This window comes from Mirounga leonina, unplaced genomic scaffold, assembly GCF_011800145.1.
Source record: "Mirounga leonina isolate KUSES-001 unplaced genomic scaffold, KU_Mleo_1.0 Mir_151, whole genome shotgun sequence".
NCBI lineage: Eukaryota > Metazoa > Chordata > Mammalia > Carnivora > Phocidae > Mirounga > Mirounga leonina.
Genome location: NW_023270377.1, coordinates 69,889,206 through 69,910,803, shown reverse-complemented (window position 1 = coordinate 69,910,803; position 21,598 = coordinate 69,889,206). Strand labels below are relative to the sequence as shown.

General features: G+C 36.9%; 1 protein-coding gene across 2 annotated transcripts in view; it reads right to left on the bottom strand.

The window, feature by feature from the left end:
- Positions 1–21,598, bottom strand: part of PLA2R1 (phospholipase A2 receptor 1) — a 114,466-nt gene that overhangs the window by 21,011 nt on the left and 71,857 nt on the right. For both annotated transcript variants that reach the window (XM_035007936.1, XM_035007937.1), the window contains 9 exons: positions 17,653–17,855; positions 15,793–15,938; positions 12,483–12,567; positions 10,134–10,266; positions 9,522–9,557; positions 8,871–9,028; positions 3,580–3,644; positions 3,222–3,325; positions 1,510–1,649 (listed from right to left, as the gene is read on the bottom strand). In XM_035007936.1, the coding sequence (XP_034863827.1) occupies positions 1,510–1,649; positions 3,222–3,325; positions 3,580–3,644; positions 8,871–9,028; positions 9,522–9,557; positions 10,134–10,266; positions 12,483–12,567; positions 15,793–15,938; positions 17,653–17,855 (1,070 nt within the window). The remainder of the gene's footprint in view (positions 1–1,509; positions 1,650–3,221; positions 3,326–3,579; positions 3,645–8,870; positions 9,029–9,521; positions 9,558–10,133; positions 10,267–12,482; positions 12,568–15,792; positions 15,939–17,652; positions 17,856–21,598) is intronic.

The following is a 21,598-nucleotide window of genomic DNA, read 5'->3' as shown; positions in this document are numbered from 1 at the left end:
ACTCAAGGTCAGAAAACCTGAGGTTGATTCTCAACCTGACACTTATTTGCTGTGAAGTTTCATAAAAAACACACAATGTTACTAGTCTTGGTCTTCTCATATATAAGATGGGATAACAATTCTGTGTATTTAAAAAAATTCAATAAAATAAGATATATATATTAAATCACCCAGCAAAAATTCTTAGCCACAAGGTGGCAGAAACCCAAATGTTCATCAATGGGCGAGTGGAAAAAAAAATATGGTATATACATATAATGGAATATTATTCAGTCTCCAAAGGGAAGGAAATTCTGACACATGCTCTAACATGGATGAACTTGGGGGACAATTTGCTTAGTGAAATAAAGCAGCCACAAAAGGACAAATAATGTATGATTCCACTTACCAGCAGTATCTGAAATAGTCCCATTAATAGGAACAGAAAGTAGAATGGTGTTTGCCAGGGGTTGGGGGAGGGGAAGTGAAGCATTATTGCTTATTGGATTTAGGGTTTTGGTTTTACAAGATGAAACAGATCTGCAGATTCATTGAATAACAATGTAAATATACTTAATAATATTGCACTACACACTTAAAAATGGTTAAGATGGTAAACTCTATATTATGTGAATTTTACCACAATTTAAAAAAATCAATGCCAAATATGTATTAGGTGCTCAACAAATACATGTAAAATCCAAATGGCCCCATATCACAAATTAACAATGAGAAGAGGATCACAAAGAAGAGAAGGCTCTGCCAAATATAACTGAACATACAGATTGAAAACTGGCTGTCCACAGTCAAAGAGCAATTTCATATTAACATATTAAATCATGACACAGTTTGGGTTTTTCCTTTATCAAAGAATGAAACATTTAAAATTTGGGATGCATTTTAATTACTTCCACCTAAGGCCTATAAAGTTATTTTATTATAAAACATAAGGAGTGGAGGGAAAGTCTTGGCCTTAATTGGAGGCAGTATCAGAAATAATAAATCTGGTTTACAATATTCCCACTGGCAATTTAAAAAAAAAATTTCAATTCTGCATGGAAGCACCAGCTTCATGAGGCTCAAGATGACATTGACTGAGTTACATTATTAGTAGGTCAATTCACAAGGCAGGCAGAGCTCTGTGCCTGCTTCAGGCAGGGAAGACACAAAAGGAGAAGATGTAGCCTGTACCCTCTGGAGTTGACAGCTCATTTGGGGGCAGGGCCTAGTTACACAGGCTTGCATGCATCACACCTAATGAAACAGTCACACAGCACAATGAATGACTGTGTCAATAGCAAAAACTAAGTATACAAATGAAGGGTGGTGTCACGGCTGTTTCTTTATTCCTTAGAGGTTTGCCCCTACCTACACTGAAAACTCAAATCTCTTGGAAGTTGTGACCAAAAAAAATTCCAGGTCCCAATGGACAACTCCTGGTTTTTTAAAGCCACACCCACTGTTTGATTATGTTCTAAAATAAACATCGACAACACAGAAACAAAGGCAACTTTTTGAAAATGAGTTTACCTTATAGTTAAAATATAGCCATCCTCTAGGACATGTTCCATGTTGTTTTGGGGTATCTTTCTCTTTCTCTATGACCCAAACCTTCTTTCGCTTACAGATGCTAGGCATAGAAACTGAACACTCTTCACTAGCCCAGAGTCCTGGAGGAGTAAATGGGTTAGAAATGACCTGAAACAATGCTGACTCTTTGTAGGCATTCTCCATCACATTTTTATGACAGCTAATGGTTTATCATAATTTTTTAAATCTAGAAATTGAACTAAACTGCTAATGGTAGAGTTCTCTGGTAATAAGAACAAACTGAGCAGGGTGCTAAATTGGTAAATCTAATTCAAGAATGAAGAAGTTTTGCAAATGCAAAACAAACAAACAAACCCCAACTAACTAAAATACTACAATTGAAATCACAAAACTGATTAAAGTTCCGAGAATATTTGGTTTGGTTAACAAAAGAATGTAGAGTAATATTTTTCTTTTAAAATACTCAATATAAGGAGAAAAAAATTCTAAAACAATAGATGATCATTTCTAATTTATAATTCTTTAGAAAATATATAATTTTGAAAAATTAACTCAGTAACTTCTAAGAAGAAGCACTTTTCAACACTGACCCTTAAAAAAAGAGGCACACATAGACATGCCCGCAAGAAGATATATCCCAAAGTCCTTAGCCTCCTGGAAAATGTATTTTAATTTAGAAGAGCTATATTTTCAGAGTAAAGGTTATAGAATGCATTTCATTAGCATTCAAGTTATAGATCCCAGAATAGGGCAAGGATGCATGTAAATTGCAAAGGCAGTTTCTGTTTTCTAGTGTGAGGGATATAAGCCAAAAAATGTTGGCATTTTGAAGGAAGGGCTGGAACACTATTTTCAATGCAGAGTAGCTGCTAGTCTTCCAGAATCACAAAACAGCCTTTCTGTAGGCTGTTGTGACACCTGCTGGCAAAAGAGAGCTGATTAACAATGTGGGTTTCCCTTTCCTTTCTCTGCAGATGCCCTTACACCAAGGATTGCTTTCTGTGTTTACCCCTCTCCTGATTTGGGGCACAGGTTCCTTGTGAATCTGTTAAGGGTCAGGAACATAATTACCTTTTATAGGATAAAAAGAGTGGGATGGATATGAGTGGACAAATCAACCCAAATAACACTGTACTAATGAATTGAATTAAATTAAAAAACCCATCTTAAAGGTACATGTATTTCTAAATACAGCCTGGAGATAGTTGGTGTTCTATGTCAAGAAGCAGTTAATAAGCCAGGTATTAAAAAAAAAATACTGAACTCAATGAAAATTTTTCTTAAATGTGAAAGTGGAAGTAAATTCCACGGGGGTTAAAGTTCTGGCCAATTATAACTGAGTTATTATGAAGAGATTTTAAAAATGGGCCCATATTGAAATTTTTTAGAGACTAGTATTTGTCAGGCATATTTTTGACCAGTTTCATTGGGCCTATTTCTGGTGCTGTTTTGGTTCATGAGGAATGACTTATCTGGTTGTAATTCATTTTCAAGAACATGAAAGAATGGAATTAACTATAGGAATGGCCATCATCAACACTTAAAACTAATGAAACTCATCACATTCAATTATAAAGCAAGCTAGCCAAACAAAACCCTCTCACTGAACTAATGCAATGAAGACGAGACTTTAAGCCTTCTGAAAATTATCAGTTTGTGTTATAAACTGAAAAATGGATAAATAAAATAACCTGTTATGGATGAAATGAAACCACATCTCTGGCTCTGATTATTCATAGATCTTTCTCTTCCTTTGTCCCAGTTCTGATATATTACTGGTGCTCCATCTCTCCAGCTGTAGGTAAATTAAGAATTTTAGGGTCTTCTTTTATTCTGTTATGTTCAATCTCCAACACCATTCTTGGAGTTCTGGGGTAATTTTTATTAAATTAAAAAGATACTCATGCCTTTGGTTAGAGAAATGAAAATTTATAAGTTAAAGATAATATTTGAAGGCTATTCAACAATTGATCACTAAGATCTAGTCCAATCATTCTGCAAATAAAACCTGTCAAACAAAATAAAATGCAAATTGATCTAGGTCCATACCGAAATTCATCATTGGCTCTTTCGTCTCGAAGTCCAATCCACCAATTTACACCATACTTTGATAGCTATTAAAAAGAAAAAAAGAAAATGTCAGCATTTATTCTACTTGTTTTCCCTTTTCACTATTAAGATTAATGGGGTTGCTGTTAATAGCTTTCTATTCTTCAGTATTTTACCAATTATCTAAAGAAGAGTACACTAAGGCCTAGCATCTTGAAAGAACCTGAAACTTCATTATTTTAAAATATTCCCTCCTCATTATGAAGGGAAATTGGAATAAAATATTGAAAATCTTTCGTACAACTTTCCCTATGTATTTAAAAGTAAATTTTCTAACTCTCATAATATGGCTTTAAAGAGTAATATTGTAAAGTAAAATAGGATATGGACTCCTATTTTTTTTACTAAAAATTTAGTGGTTTATTGTCTCAGTGATTTATAGTTCACTGCATATGTTACACTGTTTGAAAAACAGTTCAAGGCACAAAGACATCAATAGGAAAAAGGATTTTGAATTTTTGGCATTAGTCTGATCGTTAAGTTTTTTAACTGAGTATTAGCACCCTTCCCATTTTAATAGAGACACACGATATAGGACAAAGGAATACTATAGAACTTCCGGTGTTTAACAACCAGAAAATTATTTCTATATTTTACTAATTTTGTACCATTATTTATCACACAGATCTCAGTGCAAATCAAGTATAAAATGAAACAGCATGTTCACACATGTGTGCATGCACACACACACATACAGTACAGCAGATGTAATACTGGACTTATGACCCAGGAAATTGAAATTCCCTCTTTACCTATAAAAGAGGAAGAAGCAGTAAGGATTTCTCTAAGACCTCTAAATCGATATACTTTATTGTGTGTGTGCTGTGTGTGTGTGAAATATAACTTAATTTTTAAGCTAAAAACCTGTTAATTTGAACGCATTGTATATTTAAACTTGCACTTCATTTCTTCTATGAAAATTGGAGAATACACTTTAAGATATGTATTTTTTTCCCTCATGGATGTTGGGTCATCATACAACAGAACCTAATAACTCTCTAACATTTTAATTTATAAACAGGTATTTTTATTCCTTGAACAGTGTGGCTGTCTGCCATATCAGCAATTTGAGAATAATGCAAGATGGAACAACTATAATTTGGGATCCCTGAGGGGTTGTTTCATGGACACGTTCTTACATGCTGAATTTAGATTCCCGTTGTCAGGCTTTGAAATGCGTCCATTGGGACTGGCTGTGAACTCAGTGGGAGAACCACAACAATTTCATTCAATCTAAAGAGGTCTCATGTGCAACAATATTGGAAATCATGGCCCGATTGTTCACTGCCCCAATTAAGGACCTCTAAAGAAAAATTATAACTACCACATCTTAAGTGACATATTTATTACCACCTCAATTATAGCATGGTGATCCTCCACATGGCACATCACAACCTGTTGTGATATGGAATAGAACTGCAAGCTAGAAGGACAAGCTAGAAGATATCCAGGGTGAAAAAAATCCATGGTGAAAAATAGATGTTGTAAATTTTAGCTTAGGTATCAAATCACAAAAATAGAAGACTTATTAATGTTATTTCATATAAAGAAATGTAATATGACCATAGATCTCATAACATCAACTATGTTTTGTTATAGACATTATAGATAGCATCATATGGGAAGATACTTATAAAAAAAATAATACAGCAACAGCCAACATAATCTATGAAGTAATTGATTTATGAAGTAATATAAGGAAGAGTAACCTGTCATGTCTTTAAATGTTTCCATCAAAAATATCAAAACCAGGTTACTTTAAGGGTTTAAAACACTGTATTTTGGAGGATGACTAATAGATTTGATATATTTTTATTAGAAGTATTTAGACACGAAATTTTTTTAAGATTTTATTTATTTGAGAGAGAGTATGAAAGAAAGAGCACAAGAGGGAGAGAGAGAAGTAGGCTCCCCGCTGAGCAGAGAGTTCGATGCAGGGCTCAATCCCAGGACCCTGGGATCATGACCTGAGCTGAACGCAGACACTTAAGCGACTGAGCCACTCAGGCGCCCCTAGACATGAAATTAAAAATAAGAGTAAATTGCAATTTTGAAATGCAAATATTACACAACACAGCATAAAAATGTTAGTGGATTAATTGACTAGTAGTTCATGTTAAACAACTCCTAAAGTGCTTATGGCTTTTTACTTTTTTGGCATTAATCTAAGCAACAAGATGGCTCAAAAAAGAAATACTCAAAAATTCATTCTCATCATGCCTGTGGTATTCTGTTACTCAAAGAGAAAATACTGACTAACCACTTTTCCAAGATAGAAACATTTTGTTAAAAAAAATCTGCTTCAGATTTAAAAAATTGCATCCAGCTTTCTTTTTCAATAGTTCTTTCACTTTCCAACTAAATGTTATTTTTGTTTTTCACATTTCTAAGTTACTACTCTTTATAGGGAAACTATACAACACATATGTAATATTAAAAATGTTTAATTAGAGGCGCCTGGGTGGCTCAGTCAAGGTTAAGCATCTGCCTTTGGCTCAGGTCATAATCCCAGGATCCTAGGATCGAACCCCACATGGGGCTCCCTGCTCAGTGGAGTCTGCTTCTCCTTCTCCTCCCCCCTCATGCTCTCTGTCGCTTTCTCTGTCTCTTTCTCTCAAATAACTAAATAAAATCTTTTAAAAAATATTTAATTACTATTCTGATTCTTCCTGCACTTATAGAATGAGTATGCCACAAAAGTGGGTGGTATGATCTCTACATGTTTAGTTCCTCATCCTGGAATAAAATCACTCTGGATAGACTCATTCTAGTACAACATTCATAGATACGGAATTTCTTACTCATGAAGTGTAAATGGGCACCATAAATATCACTCCTACCACCACCAAAAAGTGCCTAACACAGCCATAGATTATGCGATAAAAAGAACTGCTTTGGGAACTTATAGCTTTAAATTGATACCCTTTTCCCTTAGCTCCCTTGCCCCTTTTCATTCTACACATTTTAAACCACCAAGTAATTTTCTTTTGTAGCACAGTGTGGTGTTAGATCAGTCAGCTGCTCACCCATCAAACTGACAAGGCATTCTGTATCAACATGGTCACAGGCTGGGTAGTAATTTTGCCATGTAAGACACCACAAGGTTTGTCTGGTTTGATATCACAACTAGATCTAGCCCTCAATTAGTATCACGGCACTGGGTATGACTTCTCAAACAGCTAAACCCATGGGTTTTACTATTCCCTTCTGTGGAAGGTATTAACTCTTCCATCCTCACTGGCTTCCCAACCACTAGTAATTGGGAGAGTAAATTCAGGGAAAGGTGAAGAGAGGAGACCTGCAGATATTCCTAGGGGAGCTAAGCTCTGTTGGAAAGATCAAAGATGCCTTTCGTTGCTCATGTCTGAGACAGAGCTGACACCATCTTTTGGAGAGGGATTTTAGAACTCTTTTTGATTTTGATGTAATGAAGACATTGTGCTCCTATACCCCCCCCCCTCCCCACTGCTGTTCTGCTACCAGCAGAAGGTTTTTAAATGACCCTGTAAGTCAGATGGCCTGGGTTCATTTCCAGATTCCACCACATAGTTGGTGTGGAAATAACCAAGTTGCTTCACCTCTTTGGAGTTTTAGCTTCCTCAATGGTAAAGTACTGATAATAGACTTCCCACAGAGAGTCCTTGGAAAGATTAAATGCCATTAAATATTAGTACTTAACACAGTGCCTGATGCAGTTTTAATAAGTATTGGCCAAATATCAGTTCCATTTGAGACATGCACTTTGTCATGTTGATGGATGGATTTGTTTTCAGACATTGACCTGATGTCTTGTTATTGCCACCAGGAGTCTGTTGTCTTGTTAAATGAACGTATTTTCTGACATCATGTTGATGCTTAACATGGATTTGGCTTGAGTGTTCCATTTGTAGGAGAGGAAGGATGGTAAAAAATAGCACACAAACCAATAGTGGGGAATATCTCGTTCTTGTGGTTGGTCTATCACTGAGACTCTATGGAACTGTGGGGTTGTCACCTAACCCCCCTGTTTTTCAGTTTTTTCCATCACAACTCAGTAGTAGTCCTGATCTACCTGCACCTTGCAGGCTGTCTATGCATCAAACAGGATTATAGAAATGGAAAAGTCCATGAGCTGTAAGGGAAGACATTTCTCTTACATGACAAGGATGCTTTAAATATAGAGCTTCATTTCAACAATCAACTTACAAACATGTGAAAAGATGATAGCTCAAGAAAGGATTCCTGGTGATCATGAAATAATGTTAAATTTTAGAAAAGAAAAAAGTTTTTTCTTACTTTCAAAGATTTCCTAGGGAAAATTGGGAGTGAGTTTCCTCCCTTAGTGTCCCCTTGATAATTTTGTACATATTGCTCCCTTTTCACTTATTATTATTTCCAGCTTTTTTAACAATAGAGACTGTATCTCATTTTTGTGTTGTTGACATTTTTATGTCTTTGACAAATATCACAATGCCTGACACATACCTAATGCTCAATAAATGCTTGTTGAAGAAATATACTGAAAATGTACACTATTCCTTGGCACTCTGCTTCATTATTTAACAGGTTTTGCATGCTTCTTACCAATTAGCCTAGCTCCTCAAAGATTGTCCAAGTCTTTATCTTAAATTGAAATGGAAAACCACTCCTTTTCATTTTATGAATATTGAGTCTTTATAGACTTAAAAGTATTATATTCTTGTAAGTAAAATTTAAAACTTTGAAATAGCCATGCACATGCCCCCCCCCCCCCCCGGTACACCTTGTCCCTCATTTGTGCTTTATTTTTCTCCATATCATTTATCTATTTATCTTTTAATAAAATATAATGTAATGCTATGTACTTATATTGATTACAGTCTTTCTTCCCAGGCTAGACTATAAGCTCCCCAAGGGCAGGAATTTTGATCTATTTTAATCACTGATAGAGCCCCAGCCCTTAGAAGAGTAGACTCTGAATAAATATGTGCTGATGATTGGATGAACCTCATTAAAGCAATAAAACTCTACTTATTCATAACTGTTGCTAATAAAGAATGAAGATAAGTGAAATGATCGACCAACATTGTAAACCTGTGTTTCCATTATTTTCTCTTAATCCCTATAACAGGAAGAAAATCAATTCTCAAAAATCTGTGGTTTTAAATGAAACTTAAATAAATGTCTGAAGTCAAATTAAAAAAAAAAATCCCCCCAATGACAGAAGAAGGAGCTAAGCTCTGAATTTCTCATGATTAATTGTATTCAAATACCGCTCTTATTTTGCTGTGGATAAATTCTTGCTCATGTGCAGAATGAATTGTGAGAAGATCACCACGCAGCCAGCCACAGACAAACTCAAAGGAGGGCCATTCCGCAGCATAGGTATGAAAAAGGTACTCCGCATCCTGGTAAAAGAGCCAGGGAGCATCTGAAAGACAACAAAACCAAAAAAACAAAAACCAGTGCAAATGATGCAAAAGCCATTGACTGATGTGATGCAGACTGAAACAGGATATGCTATGATTGACGCCAAATTTGTAATTTGGTCACTTAGCATTAAAGAAAAGTGTATGTGTGTGTGTGCGTGTGATATACATAAATAAGTATATTTACACACACATAACTAAGTATATAATTTGCTTATTTTTCTTGGTTTATCTCATCTAAGAAAACTTCATTTGCATTGCAAGGTCTGGGATAAATGCATATTTTAAAATCACGTGTCACGAAAACAGTGTTATTATATTAATCTTTAATCATTTAATGAATTTATTAATTTGACCATTAATTAGTTAATTTGAACAAATTAGTTCTAGATTGACATAAGAAAAGAGAGGCTCGATTGGAGGACTGTAGTAATACAGTAATGGTATATAATGGCACGTAATTAGAAATTCAAGAATTGCCAGGATAGTTCTTACCATACTGGTACCAGGGTGGAATCTTGGGTCTCACATCTGCAAAGTGAAAGCAAACCATCTTGAGTGACCTTTCTTCACAAGTGCACCATCTCTGAATTACTTCAGCTCTAAACACGGTATTTTGTACTTTGCTTTTTAAGAGACCATTTAAAAACCAGGTACTTTGTGCTGTTTGAAATATGGTTAGTTCTCATACTTGAAGAGGAGGCTTAAGACAGGCCTCTGATTAAAGAAGGAAGGATGCGAACGCTTGTCAAGGGCCTACTGTGTGTCACAGTGTTAGGTGCTTTCACTTACTCATTTGACAAGTAATTTTGTTTGCTTGTAAAGTCACAGTGACATTTCTTCCAGGTTGTACTCGAAAAATACCATATTCCACAATAGAGTTGGTTATCCTCATTTCCTATTAACTAAATTAGCATACTGCCCTGGTGTCACCTTTTCTCATTCCCCTATGAGGCATTCTTTGCTGTACAGTTTGGTTCGCGCGATGGTTGTTGGTACTGTAGTCCGGGATGTTTAAATTTTAGACCTCTATAACTCTTCGCTTGGAAAAGTGCTGTAGATTATTAGAAAGCAAACAGATAGTAAAGATCTTATTAATATTTTTACCTCTTGGAATTTTGCATATCCATTCACGTTTGGAACTGCAGTGCAAGGACAGCAATGTCTTATTTGCCTTATAAACAGCACAATTTCTTGCATCTTCTCCAAAATAAGTATTGTCTAAAAATGAAGAGACAACCTGCAGCAGATGAAGTTCGTTATTTCTTAACGATGATCCCCCACAAAAAGTTTCAAAAGCTCAAAAGAAGCATCTCTGTAAATAAATCACAATAGACTTCTGGAGGAAGCTTAAGAAATGTCTGGATAAGACTGCAGTTAAAGGTTGTTCCACATTGGTGAAGAACAAGCTAACCAAACTAGCATTTTTCCTTAAAGATGCTTTTTTTCTTAAAAAGAGGCAAGCTACTCCTTTCTCCAGAAGGAACAGATGAGATGTAAGCTCCCTTTTGAACTTGCGCTATTGTCTCACTGGCCACAACAGGCTAGCCCTGGGACCCTGGGTACGCTTCTGAAAGGCTCTGACCTGTCACATTTGGGTCTTATCTGTGATGCAGATTCTTTTGCATATACATTAAGCTTTTAGTCTTTAATCACTGAATTCTAAGTTATCCCTCGCTTTAATTGGGAAACTCCAACGCTTTCCATGAATGGTCATGTAAGGCGAATGTTAAATAAAAATTTGATCTTCTCAATGATTTAATGGCTACCTAACAGAAGAGTGGATGGACCACAGGTAAAACTGGAGTAAAACTTTGGGAAAAAGAGGATGTTTGAAACATTTATACTCCTCTTCAAACACGTACACAATCATACAACTCCTCTAACTTAAAAATATGTAAGCTCAGATTCAGACAATTGTGGGAGTTTGAATATTTGTTTTGTCCAGTAGGGAGTGGTAGGGAGGAACTCCATGTGCTGCCTCATGGCTTTATTTCATTTATTCTGAACCAAACTGTCTATTCCTCTCTATCACTAATAAGATTGTTTCACTAAAACAAAAGGAAGCATTCTCAGCCTCTACATATCACATTTCATTTTCCAGGTGCCACACTGACATTAACCACCCAACTATGCCATGTGGTGACTGCCATTTATGCAGCAGGTGGACCCTGCTAAGTTCCTTCCGTTCTCTGGGCCTCAGTTTCTTTGATAGCAAAATAGATGGATGGGGTGGGTGATCTCTAAGGTCTCTTCTTACTCTCTGATCCTGATACCCTTCTCAGAGAAGCAGTACAGAGGTGGAAATGTTTCATATATTCATATATATATATATATGTGTGTGTGTGTGTGTGTGTGTGTGTGTGTGTTGTATGTTTAACTAGCATGTCATTGTTTTTGTTTTCCACATATAGTTTTCCACAGATGCTTTCCTTGCCACAAATTTTCTCTAGTGGGACTAAAGATCATTTTTCTCTATGGATCTTTACTATTTCAAAGTTGGGCTGCTGCTATTTTGCCAACTAGGAGACATTATAACATCATGGCTCTGGAGGCAGACAACCTGTGTACAGATCCTGGCTCTCTTATGCATTATTTTAGGCAAACTAAGCATTCTAATAACCACTGCACTGAGTCATTATAAGGGTGAAATGAGATCATGCAGCAATGCATTTAACCCATGTCTGCAATATAATCCGGGCTCAATAAATAGGAGCTGCGTTAAGTGCTCACTGCAGGCTCTTGCTAGCCTCTTATTTCACAGGTGTAACTGAATACATTGATTTTGCATGTGCCTTCAGATGGATCTCATTTCAATCTGGGATACTGCTTCCATTTTTCCCTATCATCTTGAGGAAAATAGGAGAATTCCTCATTGAACCTGAAAAAAAAATGTAATAGTGAGTTCCTTCTTTCCTTCACAGAGGTTTTTACAAGTATGAGGCTGAAAGAAAAGCAAGGTTTTTTTTCCAACCGAATAACTTGCTCTGGTTGAGAAGGAGATGGTATTTCTAAGGCTGGCACTTCTGTCCTTTTAGAGATAAACCAGAATGGTTCTTTTCATCGTGATCTGGACAAGGGTCCCACATTCCTATAATTAGGTACTAAGCTAGAGAGGGAAAGTGGAGTAAAGAGAGCTTAATATTATTTTAAACAATAGTTGCTTCTTTCTCAAGACTCTTCACATGGGAGATAGTTTGGGGTGGTTTTTGGAGATTTTGATTCCTTTCCAGGATGAGATCCTACAGCTGGCCTCAGAACTATGTGGCTTGTGAAGTTTTCCCCGGACTTTGCAAAAATAACTTATGGTACCAAGATCTGGTGCAGTTTTTGATCTGAGTCTGAGTCACAGGAAATACGGTCATTATTTTCAGGTTCTCTTGGTTGGTTGACCAAGGTGTTCCAGGGCCCCCTGTTTTGAATTCATTTCCTTGTCTTCAGTTTGGAAAAACTTACAGGAGTCCCATCAGACCACTCCCAAGAGCCAGCATTCAGTGGATTTCTTTTATTAAATCCAATCCAGAACTGCCTTTCTTCTGTCCTGTGAAGAGAAAAAACAAAGACTTGGCTCTTCCTATTGAATTCACAACATAATGTAATAGGTCCAAGAAATATTTTAAAGTATTTATGTGCACAGGAAAACAGCTGATACTCCTGGCAGGATAGATCAAGTCAGCAAACATTTATTAACATTTCCTATATGCAAAACCTGAGCTATGAGATGAATGTAGAGAAGATTAGCCTGGCTTCCTATTTCTCTTGGCTTGTATGGTGTGCTTGCTGGTGACATGCAGTTGAGGGAAAAGTTAACCCATATTGAGAACACTGCTTTCTCATATTCATTAGAAATGGCAACATCTTTCAAGTAGGATAAGAACACACGAAATCAAGTTGGTATGAAATTTTGGAATGTCTTTTCCCTAGAGGACTTTTTACTACTTTACTATGTATTTACCACTTCCCTATGCTTTGATTTTTTGCTTTTTTGTCAAATGTTCATGTTCTTTGGAGGTTAATTACCACTACCTCCTTTAATAAAAGGTACACAGCAGATTTGGGGTTTTGTTTTTTCAGAGCCCAACATAAATAATTTCATAGCAAATCAGTCCAAGGCACAGTAGATTCACTTCAGCAGTCACCACTGGGTTAGACTTGGCGAGAATCCCCACAGAGAACCATCTTTCCTCCAATTAGGCAGAGGACAAATACATCAAACCACAGAGTACTCAATAAATCAACCAATAAAGTCTAATTGTACAACAAACCATCTCACTAAGATAATTTTCTAAGAATAATTTGGAGAATTAAAGATTTAAAAGATTCAGAAGTCGTGACAGATGCTTTATTTTTGTTACTGCAGTGAAGCAAGCCTATTCTGAAGCATCCCCTTCTCAGATATGTGAGCTATTGTGCCTGAACGATACAAATGAAAGTAAAATGTGTCTTAGAAATCTGTGAGATCATTGTGGCCTGGTTGGTGACTGCCCTGATTACAATTTACAATTCACAAGGTTGTGGAGGGGGAGGATGCTGCCTTAAGGTTAAGCCAGGTACCTTAACATCAATGACGTAGGCTGGGAATTCATATCACTCGCCTGCCTTGAGAACTTTTTATTCCTTTACTTACTGAATTCAGAGTTCTACATTTTTCCTGAAATGTACTGGATCCTAGATGGTATTAATTTTCTCTTCATCAATTTCCTATAATTTTGTACTTTTTAATAATATAATAAATAATAAAATAGAAATTAAAAAACAGTGCCATAAGAAGGACAAGCATGTATGCTACTATGAGAACTGGTTTATTTGCTATAATCAAGCATGAGATTTTGTTAAACTCCCTGGCAGTCTGGATACAAAGTAAAATTATATAGCTTTTCTGATGAAGTGCTAAAGATTAACAATTTGATAGATGCTTGGCTTTAAATTTCACAAGAAATTTCAAGTGTGAGAACTTATGACATAATGATATTTGATCTTACAGCAAATTTGGAAGTAGTTTGCATGTGGTTATTTCATATAGCAAACCTCACTATACCCAAGTATGAAAGGATGTTTTGCAAGGTGCTAAAGTCATGAAGAAAAGTTACAACTTAGAACAGTGTAGACTATCCCATATCCCCTGGATCTGTGGCCCCACACCAGACTTACAGTCCAATTAATTAGGAAGCTTCTTGAAATTTTCTTCAGTTTCAGAGAATCTGACTCAGCAGCTCTGATGTGAGGCCAGACGGCTCCGTGTCAAAAGGTGTCCCAAGTAAGTGTGAGAACCAGTCAGATTTGGGAAACACAGTTTAGGTCAGCATTTCCCACAGGGACTAGCAGTTCCATGGGATGTTGATAAGTGTCCTCAAAAAAAGAGGTTTGTGGCTGAAGAAAATGCTTCCTTCCAGAAGGAATTGGCAAATTTCCAAGTTTGTGCTTTGTTTTGCCAACATATTTGACTCTTACCCCAACAGTACTCTATGAGACTCACATTGGGAGATGTTGTCAAAGGCTCCTACCATTAAGGTCATTACTGTAGATGCTAGAGATGAATAATTTGGTAGATATTGCATATTAATATTCTTTTGGAGTGTCCCAAAGGAAAACTATGGGGAAGGCCAGGATTGTCCTCAAAAAATAGTTTTGGATTTTCTCTGTAATTCAGGCAAGCATTTCATTGAGACTCCAGATTTCCAGAGCTTGGAACATAGTACCTGGAGTTAACATTTGTTTTTATGAAATAAATGTATGGAGCCATGGAGCCATACTGCTTTCTCAGGGGCAGGATTTTTGTCTATTTTGTTTATTGCATTCTCCAGCCAGCTATGCATATTAAAGTACCCCTCCCATAGAAGATATTCCAAAAATGTATGCTAACTGATAAGAATATTTTAGAGAAAGAGGCCAATGGATGAAAAAACTCACTAAAAAAGAACATAATAGCTGTCTTCAAGTATTCAAAAATAGAGTCGACTTGACCTGTATGGCTCTGGCTTACTAGAAAGTTGATCTTTGAAATCAGCCTCCAACAATGGAATGGGCTTTCTCCCAAATAAGGAGCACTCTGAAAGGAATTGTGCAGATAGTAGGTGACCACAGGAGGGAATTTTTGCATTGGGTAAAATATAGCACAAGCCTTTTATGTTTCTTCAAATTTAAATTAAATTGATTTTCTAACCATGTAATTCAAGATTCTGAAACTTACAAGCTGGATACTGACAAGTGAATACCTGTTTCCTCAAATGTAAAATTAGGACGTGGATTGGATTTTTTTTTTTTCAATCAGTGTGACTTTTTTTTTCCCCCCAAACAAAATCTTACATGGACTCCTAATCTGTACAAAATAAGCAGAAGTGGAGCTGGTGGGAGCTACTCTGGTGAGTCAGTGATGGAACTAGGGCCTCTGCCCACTTGGTCCCCTCCCTAGTCTTGGGGTTCCAGGACTCTCAGGATCCTCAGACAACACTTTGAAAATCATGGGGTTAGATAATTTGAGTTTGGCCGAAGAGCTCTGAAATTCTGATTTGAGGTATACAGAAAAGATTTCAGATATCAAAACGATTGCCACTTTGTTCTTTGTTTTATGGAATGAGAACTTGGTGCAATATAAATATAAAACTATATGTGTATATTTTTCTTTCACAACTAGTAGCTAGCTGGTTTTAGGCTTAAGACAAATACTTGAGATTTTAAACAAATATTTGGGATGCTCATCCCTAATAAGTCATTACTGGGAAACAGAAAATTTGATTGCATTTTTTCAAAATTAACAAGTATTTACCTATTAAATTTTGAATGTAAAAGCTCATTCACAAAATTCTCTTCCTCAATATGGGCAAAGCTTGCAAGGTGAGCTCCAAATTCTTCACAAAATGCTTCTGCTTCTCTCCATGTTCTTTTCATCAGGACTTTTTCACTATGAAATACCTGATTTAGTAGGAGAAAAAAAAGTTGACACTATCATGGATAAGGTGAGGCTGTTTAATTCTGGACAAGAAAATAACAGTAATATAATTGTCATTATTCTATAGTAGAAGCTTGACCCAGTAGGGAGAAATAACATTTATTGAACTAGAATGTGTCTATTCATCTAAAACTATTATCTCATTTTATTCTCACAACAAATTCATGAGGAGGATATAATGAGCTCAGTTTTATAAATAAACTCCTTGAGAACTCTTTTTTTTTCTTCTAAACTTCCTGTAACTGGCATATACTTGTCCCTTAATAAATGTTTGTTAAGAGATGTGGACAGTCAGGCTAAAAGAGATTATAAATTTCTGGTCACACAGCTACAAATAGGCAGAGCTAGGATTAGATCTGGTACTCCTTGCTTCAAGAGCCCATGAATTCCTATCCCACCAGATTGCCTTCTGACAAATTAGAATTGGCTGAATGATCATGAATCTGGCTGACCCATGGCAGGAAATGAGAAATGAGATCTGGGACCTAGGGCAGGTATATTACTAAGGTCTTTGGGTCTTAGCTGTGCCTAAATTCTCTGCTGTTTCTTAGCTGTCCTCACAGTAGCAGGAAGACGTCAGTAAATGGAGAGTCTACTTCTGACTCTATTTAGGATCAAGGGTGAGGGTCCAAAAACATAGAACTCCATATCGTAGGCCTCTGTGCCCTCCTCGTTTTTAACTGCCTGACATTATGCCAGAGTCTCTAGTGCCAGGAAGGCACCCTGCGGCCAGGCTTCACCAGACTCTGATTTGCTGAGACCAGAATGAATAGCTGTGGGCCACAGCACAGCCTTTCCATCTTTTAAATTATATGTCAAAACTCACCTCTGGGAACCTTTTCTTGAATCACTTAAAATTCATCAATCCCACCACCATGCCCATCAAACACACCATACATTTGTTGACATGTCAGGGTAATATATAGTAGAAAAGGCACTGGACTGGGGGGCCCAAGACCAGGGATTTATTCCAACTCTGTTAATAAATAATTGTGATCTTGGGCAAATCACTTCATCTTGCTGCCTCTGTTTGCTAATTTCTAAAGTTTAACTTATTGCTTTGTGAGGTCACTGTTACCCGATGAATTTAATGTAGGGTTGTATATGTGTACATTAAACTGAATGCATTCACAGATGTTTCATGACAAGAAGATTGTAGGTACTGATTTACATCTAGGATCTAAAGCTGATATGCAAAAAGACATTTCTTCACACATTTTTTCACACATATATATACACACACACATATGTATCAACTGTATGTATTAATTTGTTTGACCCTCAGGTGTCCGGCAAGTTGCAAAAGCTATTTTTAGCAGCAGAATGGTATTATTCCATAATAAAGACTTTATTCATTTTCTTACAAACTATGGAATTGTACCATTTCAATACCCGGTGAGCATCTGCCTTGTTCATTTGATATTATGCAATAAGAACAACATTGACTGGGGCCTTGATATCAATCTTCAAGAAGAGGCCTTCAGTATCACCAGGGATATGTCAGTCTTTTGACTTAAAATTATTTTGTAATATAACTGAAAAGACAGAGACAGTCAACAAATATTAAGTACCCGCTGTGTGCCAGGCACTGTTCTGGAGTAAGGGAATTTGGGATACGTGGACAAAACTGAAACAATGTTGGTCCCATTGAGAATGCCTAGGTACCCTTGGCATCACCTTGAAGCAGCTGGCCAAGCCAGGCTCTGATTCCCAGTCCAAGTAGCAGGGGTGAAAGGGCCATCTCTCTTCCTGCTCCGTTTTCTCCTGTTTTCCCACTGGTTGCTTACACAGGGACATTGCCTTAAAGTGTCTGCAGTCCTTCACTTCCCAGCGACCAGGTGGACTCCTTCCTCGCATGACAACACAGCCACCATTGTAGCCTAAAAGCAGAAAACAACACTTTTTAATATACTAGAATGACTAGAACATTTTGTTCTTAGAAAACAGGTCTTTAGAGTGTTGCACAATTAACATCTCATAATGAAGTGCCCACATAAGAACAATAAGGATGAAAACGAATGCTTAATAGGACTATCTCATTTCTCTTCCTTTCATCTTTAGAGAAAAGAATAGAAGACGGAAAAGTGAGGGAAGACAGCCTGTGAAGACTGGAATTTGGACATTTGGAGCTCAGATGGCAAATGATAGGAAACTAGGCACTGTTCAACCTGGGACGGAAATATCCTCAATATTCAATCAAATGCCAACATTCCTCTACTTTCAATTACTGAGCTTTTTTTTTTTTAACTGTGCAGAGAAAAATTTAGCCCACCATTTACTGAGCACTTACTCAGTATACTGTGCTTTGAAACCCCATTGTAAAAAATCAACAATGAAAAATGCATAGTGCTTATCCTCTGAGAAATAGATTTGACAGGGAAGATACATAAATGATGGATTCAAGGCAGATTGCAAGGTACGTAATAGAAAGCCAAACTCTCCATGGGAGAGTGGAGAGAATGAGATAAATTCTGTATGTGGTGAAGCTCTGGGGGCAGGAATAAGGGCAGACATTAAGGAAAAGGGAAAGACCATCTAGTTCTGGATGAAGCTCTATTCTTTTGTGTATGCTTGAACATATTGGAAAATGAACCATATTTTTCCATAGAAAGAATTTCTATGTTAAGATGCTCATTTGTCATCAAATATATACAACTCATAGGACAGCTAAAAAATACACCTCAAATTTCAGTGAATAGTAGAAAACAATCCCACTCCAAAAGTAGAATACAAATTGAGTAAGAATGAACCTTTTTTCTTGAAGCCAAAGTGATCATTCATTTATCTAAATCAAATTCAACAACAACAAAATTGTGCATCTATATCTACATACCAGGCTAGTCTGTATATTAGCTGCTAGAGATAGAAGGACAAAACAAACAAAACCCAACTCTTATTTTAGCACAGAAGAGGCACAGATACAATTGCACTGAACATAATGTGTGACGTACTATACCAAAGGAGAGTTCAGATTTCTGTGGGATATTCCAGAAGGGGTGATGGAGTCTGCCTCAGGATGTCAGTAAAGGATTTGCAGGAAGTGACATTTGACCTGAATTTTGAAGGATGAAAAGGAGAAAAGAGTTTTCAAGGGGTGCTGGTAAAAAAAAGCAAGCGATTATAGATGGAAGACTCTTACGACTCTGACGACTCTGGACCTAAAGGCACCTTAAAAAATATAGTCACTTGGTACTAAATATTTGTCTTGCTTAATTTCCTTCACAAGGAATGGATTCAATTTTTTTTTTTTTTAAATACAGAGCAACTGGCTTTACCTTGTCTGCAATGGGTGGTTATTTTATGGTCATAGAAAGACTAAAGAGATGGGGAGTGAGAAGAAAGAAGACAGAAGAAGACATACAAAGAGCCTCTCCTAAAAGGATGGAAGAGTTTGTGCAAAAAGAGAAAGAATAGGGAGGCTAAAGAACCAGTGTTTGTGTCTTCAACAATCCTGAGCTCACACCCCATGTTAGACACCAGGCATCACGGCCATCCACAATAGGGTCACAGTCCTGTGCGTGTGTGCATGCTGATTTGTCAAAGAGACCCACAATGGTGAAAGTGACCAGTAGTAAACAGGAAAGCATGACTAGTATGACTTGTATAGAAGAAAAGGAAGTCAAGAGAGAGAGTTGGTCCATACAAAGGCCATCAGTCAGCTCCATTGGCCAGAACAGCTAGTTAGTGTTAAAGCTGAATGAATGATTTGGGGCCATGCAGAGGGGAAAGAGTACAGTATGTAACTGCAACCTGCCAGGAATGGAGCTTTGCAATCCTGTTCAATGTAATTTTGGAATGCAACTCACAATCTAGCTGGTCATGAACAATAGAGGAGATGCTACGTACTCTGTGTGATGAGATTCTAATGAAATTGAACTGTGGAAATCCACATGGAAGCCCCAAATGTAATATTGCTAATGGAGTTTCTTTAGTTGAAAGAGCAGGGTAAACATGCACTCCCTCTCAATGCCTCCATCCTTCCTTCCCCAGCAGCCTTTGACTTGGAGCCTGAAGTTTGGAGTTCTAGTGTCAGCACAAATATTTAGTAACTCAAAACTCAAACAGGTTAATTAATCACAAAAATGTGGGGATAACAATTCCTTTTCTTCTCACTGGTTTTCATGAAGATCAAATAGAATAAAAACACCCTGAAAGATAGGAAGGGCTAAAATCAGCCCTAAGATGTTGTTTCTATTCTTATTTTGACTCTTCATTACAAAAGCTGGGATTTTGTGGCAGGAGTTCTGCCTGCACGTTCAAAGAATTTTTAAAAAGCTCGAATCAGCAAGTTTAAAATGTAGTATACTTTTTTTTGTTGGTCTTGCATTTTGTCTTACTTTTTCACATCAGACAATGATTAAATAGCTCTGGTTTTAGATACTATAGATACTCAACTCATCTTCATTAGTGGAGAAGGAGATGTTTGTGAACTGCTATGAAGATGAAAAGTGCTGTAGGAGTGTTATTGGTATTCTAAAGTGGTTAGCTTAATGGAACATTTGACCCAAATTTTAGAATCTCAGCCCCAAAGAAGCAGTAAAGCGGTGTAATAAAGGGAGACTGGGCTAAGGGAGATATAAACCGAATTTATAATCCTATATTGTGGTATGCTTGCAAAAGCCAAATAATAAAGGTAGGTGTGGGAAAGAGTGGAGGGAGTTTTTCTCCCTGAGAAATTATTCTCAAATTCAATTAACTCATTTCCCATTGGAGAAGAAAAACCATCATCCTATTCCTCAGTGATGACTCTCACATTTAAACTGATTCTCCTTACCTGCCTTACCCTCTCTCTATCCCCCTTCACTCTCTCCATCAAACATGAACGGGATAACTTTAGGTCAATTAAGACATTCCAATTCACTATTCTAGTCCTTTCCATTTGGCAAAGCTATCTAACCATATAAATTGAACTGAGCTGGGAAAACCTCCATCTTTTACCTCTCTGGTCAAATACCTGAAAGTAGACAAATGAAATCTATTTGTGGCCTCAAGGTAGCAGGGAACTGTAGCCAGGCCTTCAATTATTTTACTTGATTCTGTCTAGTTATTTTCCCATCCTGCAATAACCCTTTCACATCCTTACTTCTTAGGCCCTGTGCCCTACCCACCCTCCTTCTCTGTCATTTTTTTCCTTCTTCATGGAGAAAAGTGATACTATGGGGGTAGCTTCTGTGGAATGCTCTGTATCTGCCTGATACTGTATTAGGCATTTTATACGGTCTTTATATGGTCTTTTCTTTATTCAACTTCAAAAACTCTGAGATGGATATTAGCACCTACAGTTTGCTAATGGAGAAATTGAGGCACAGAGGTTTAGTAACTTGCCTAAGGCCACGTGGGGAGGGTTTGATGCAGAATTTGAAAACAGATTTAACTGAATCTACCATGAGACAATGTCAAGGTACAGAGTAGGCAGGCATACAATAAAAAGCTATTGAATGATCGAATCTTCCCCTCAAATTATGTTCCTCCATTTCCATGGAACTCCCTCTCATTCCCCCAGTCACATTTCTTTTCTGTGTGTGCTCACAGCATTTCCTTAAAGATCTACAAACCCATTTTTACCTTGTATGAGTTACATGATTATAAAAAGATATGGAAATTTCCAAAGAATGCCCACAAA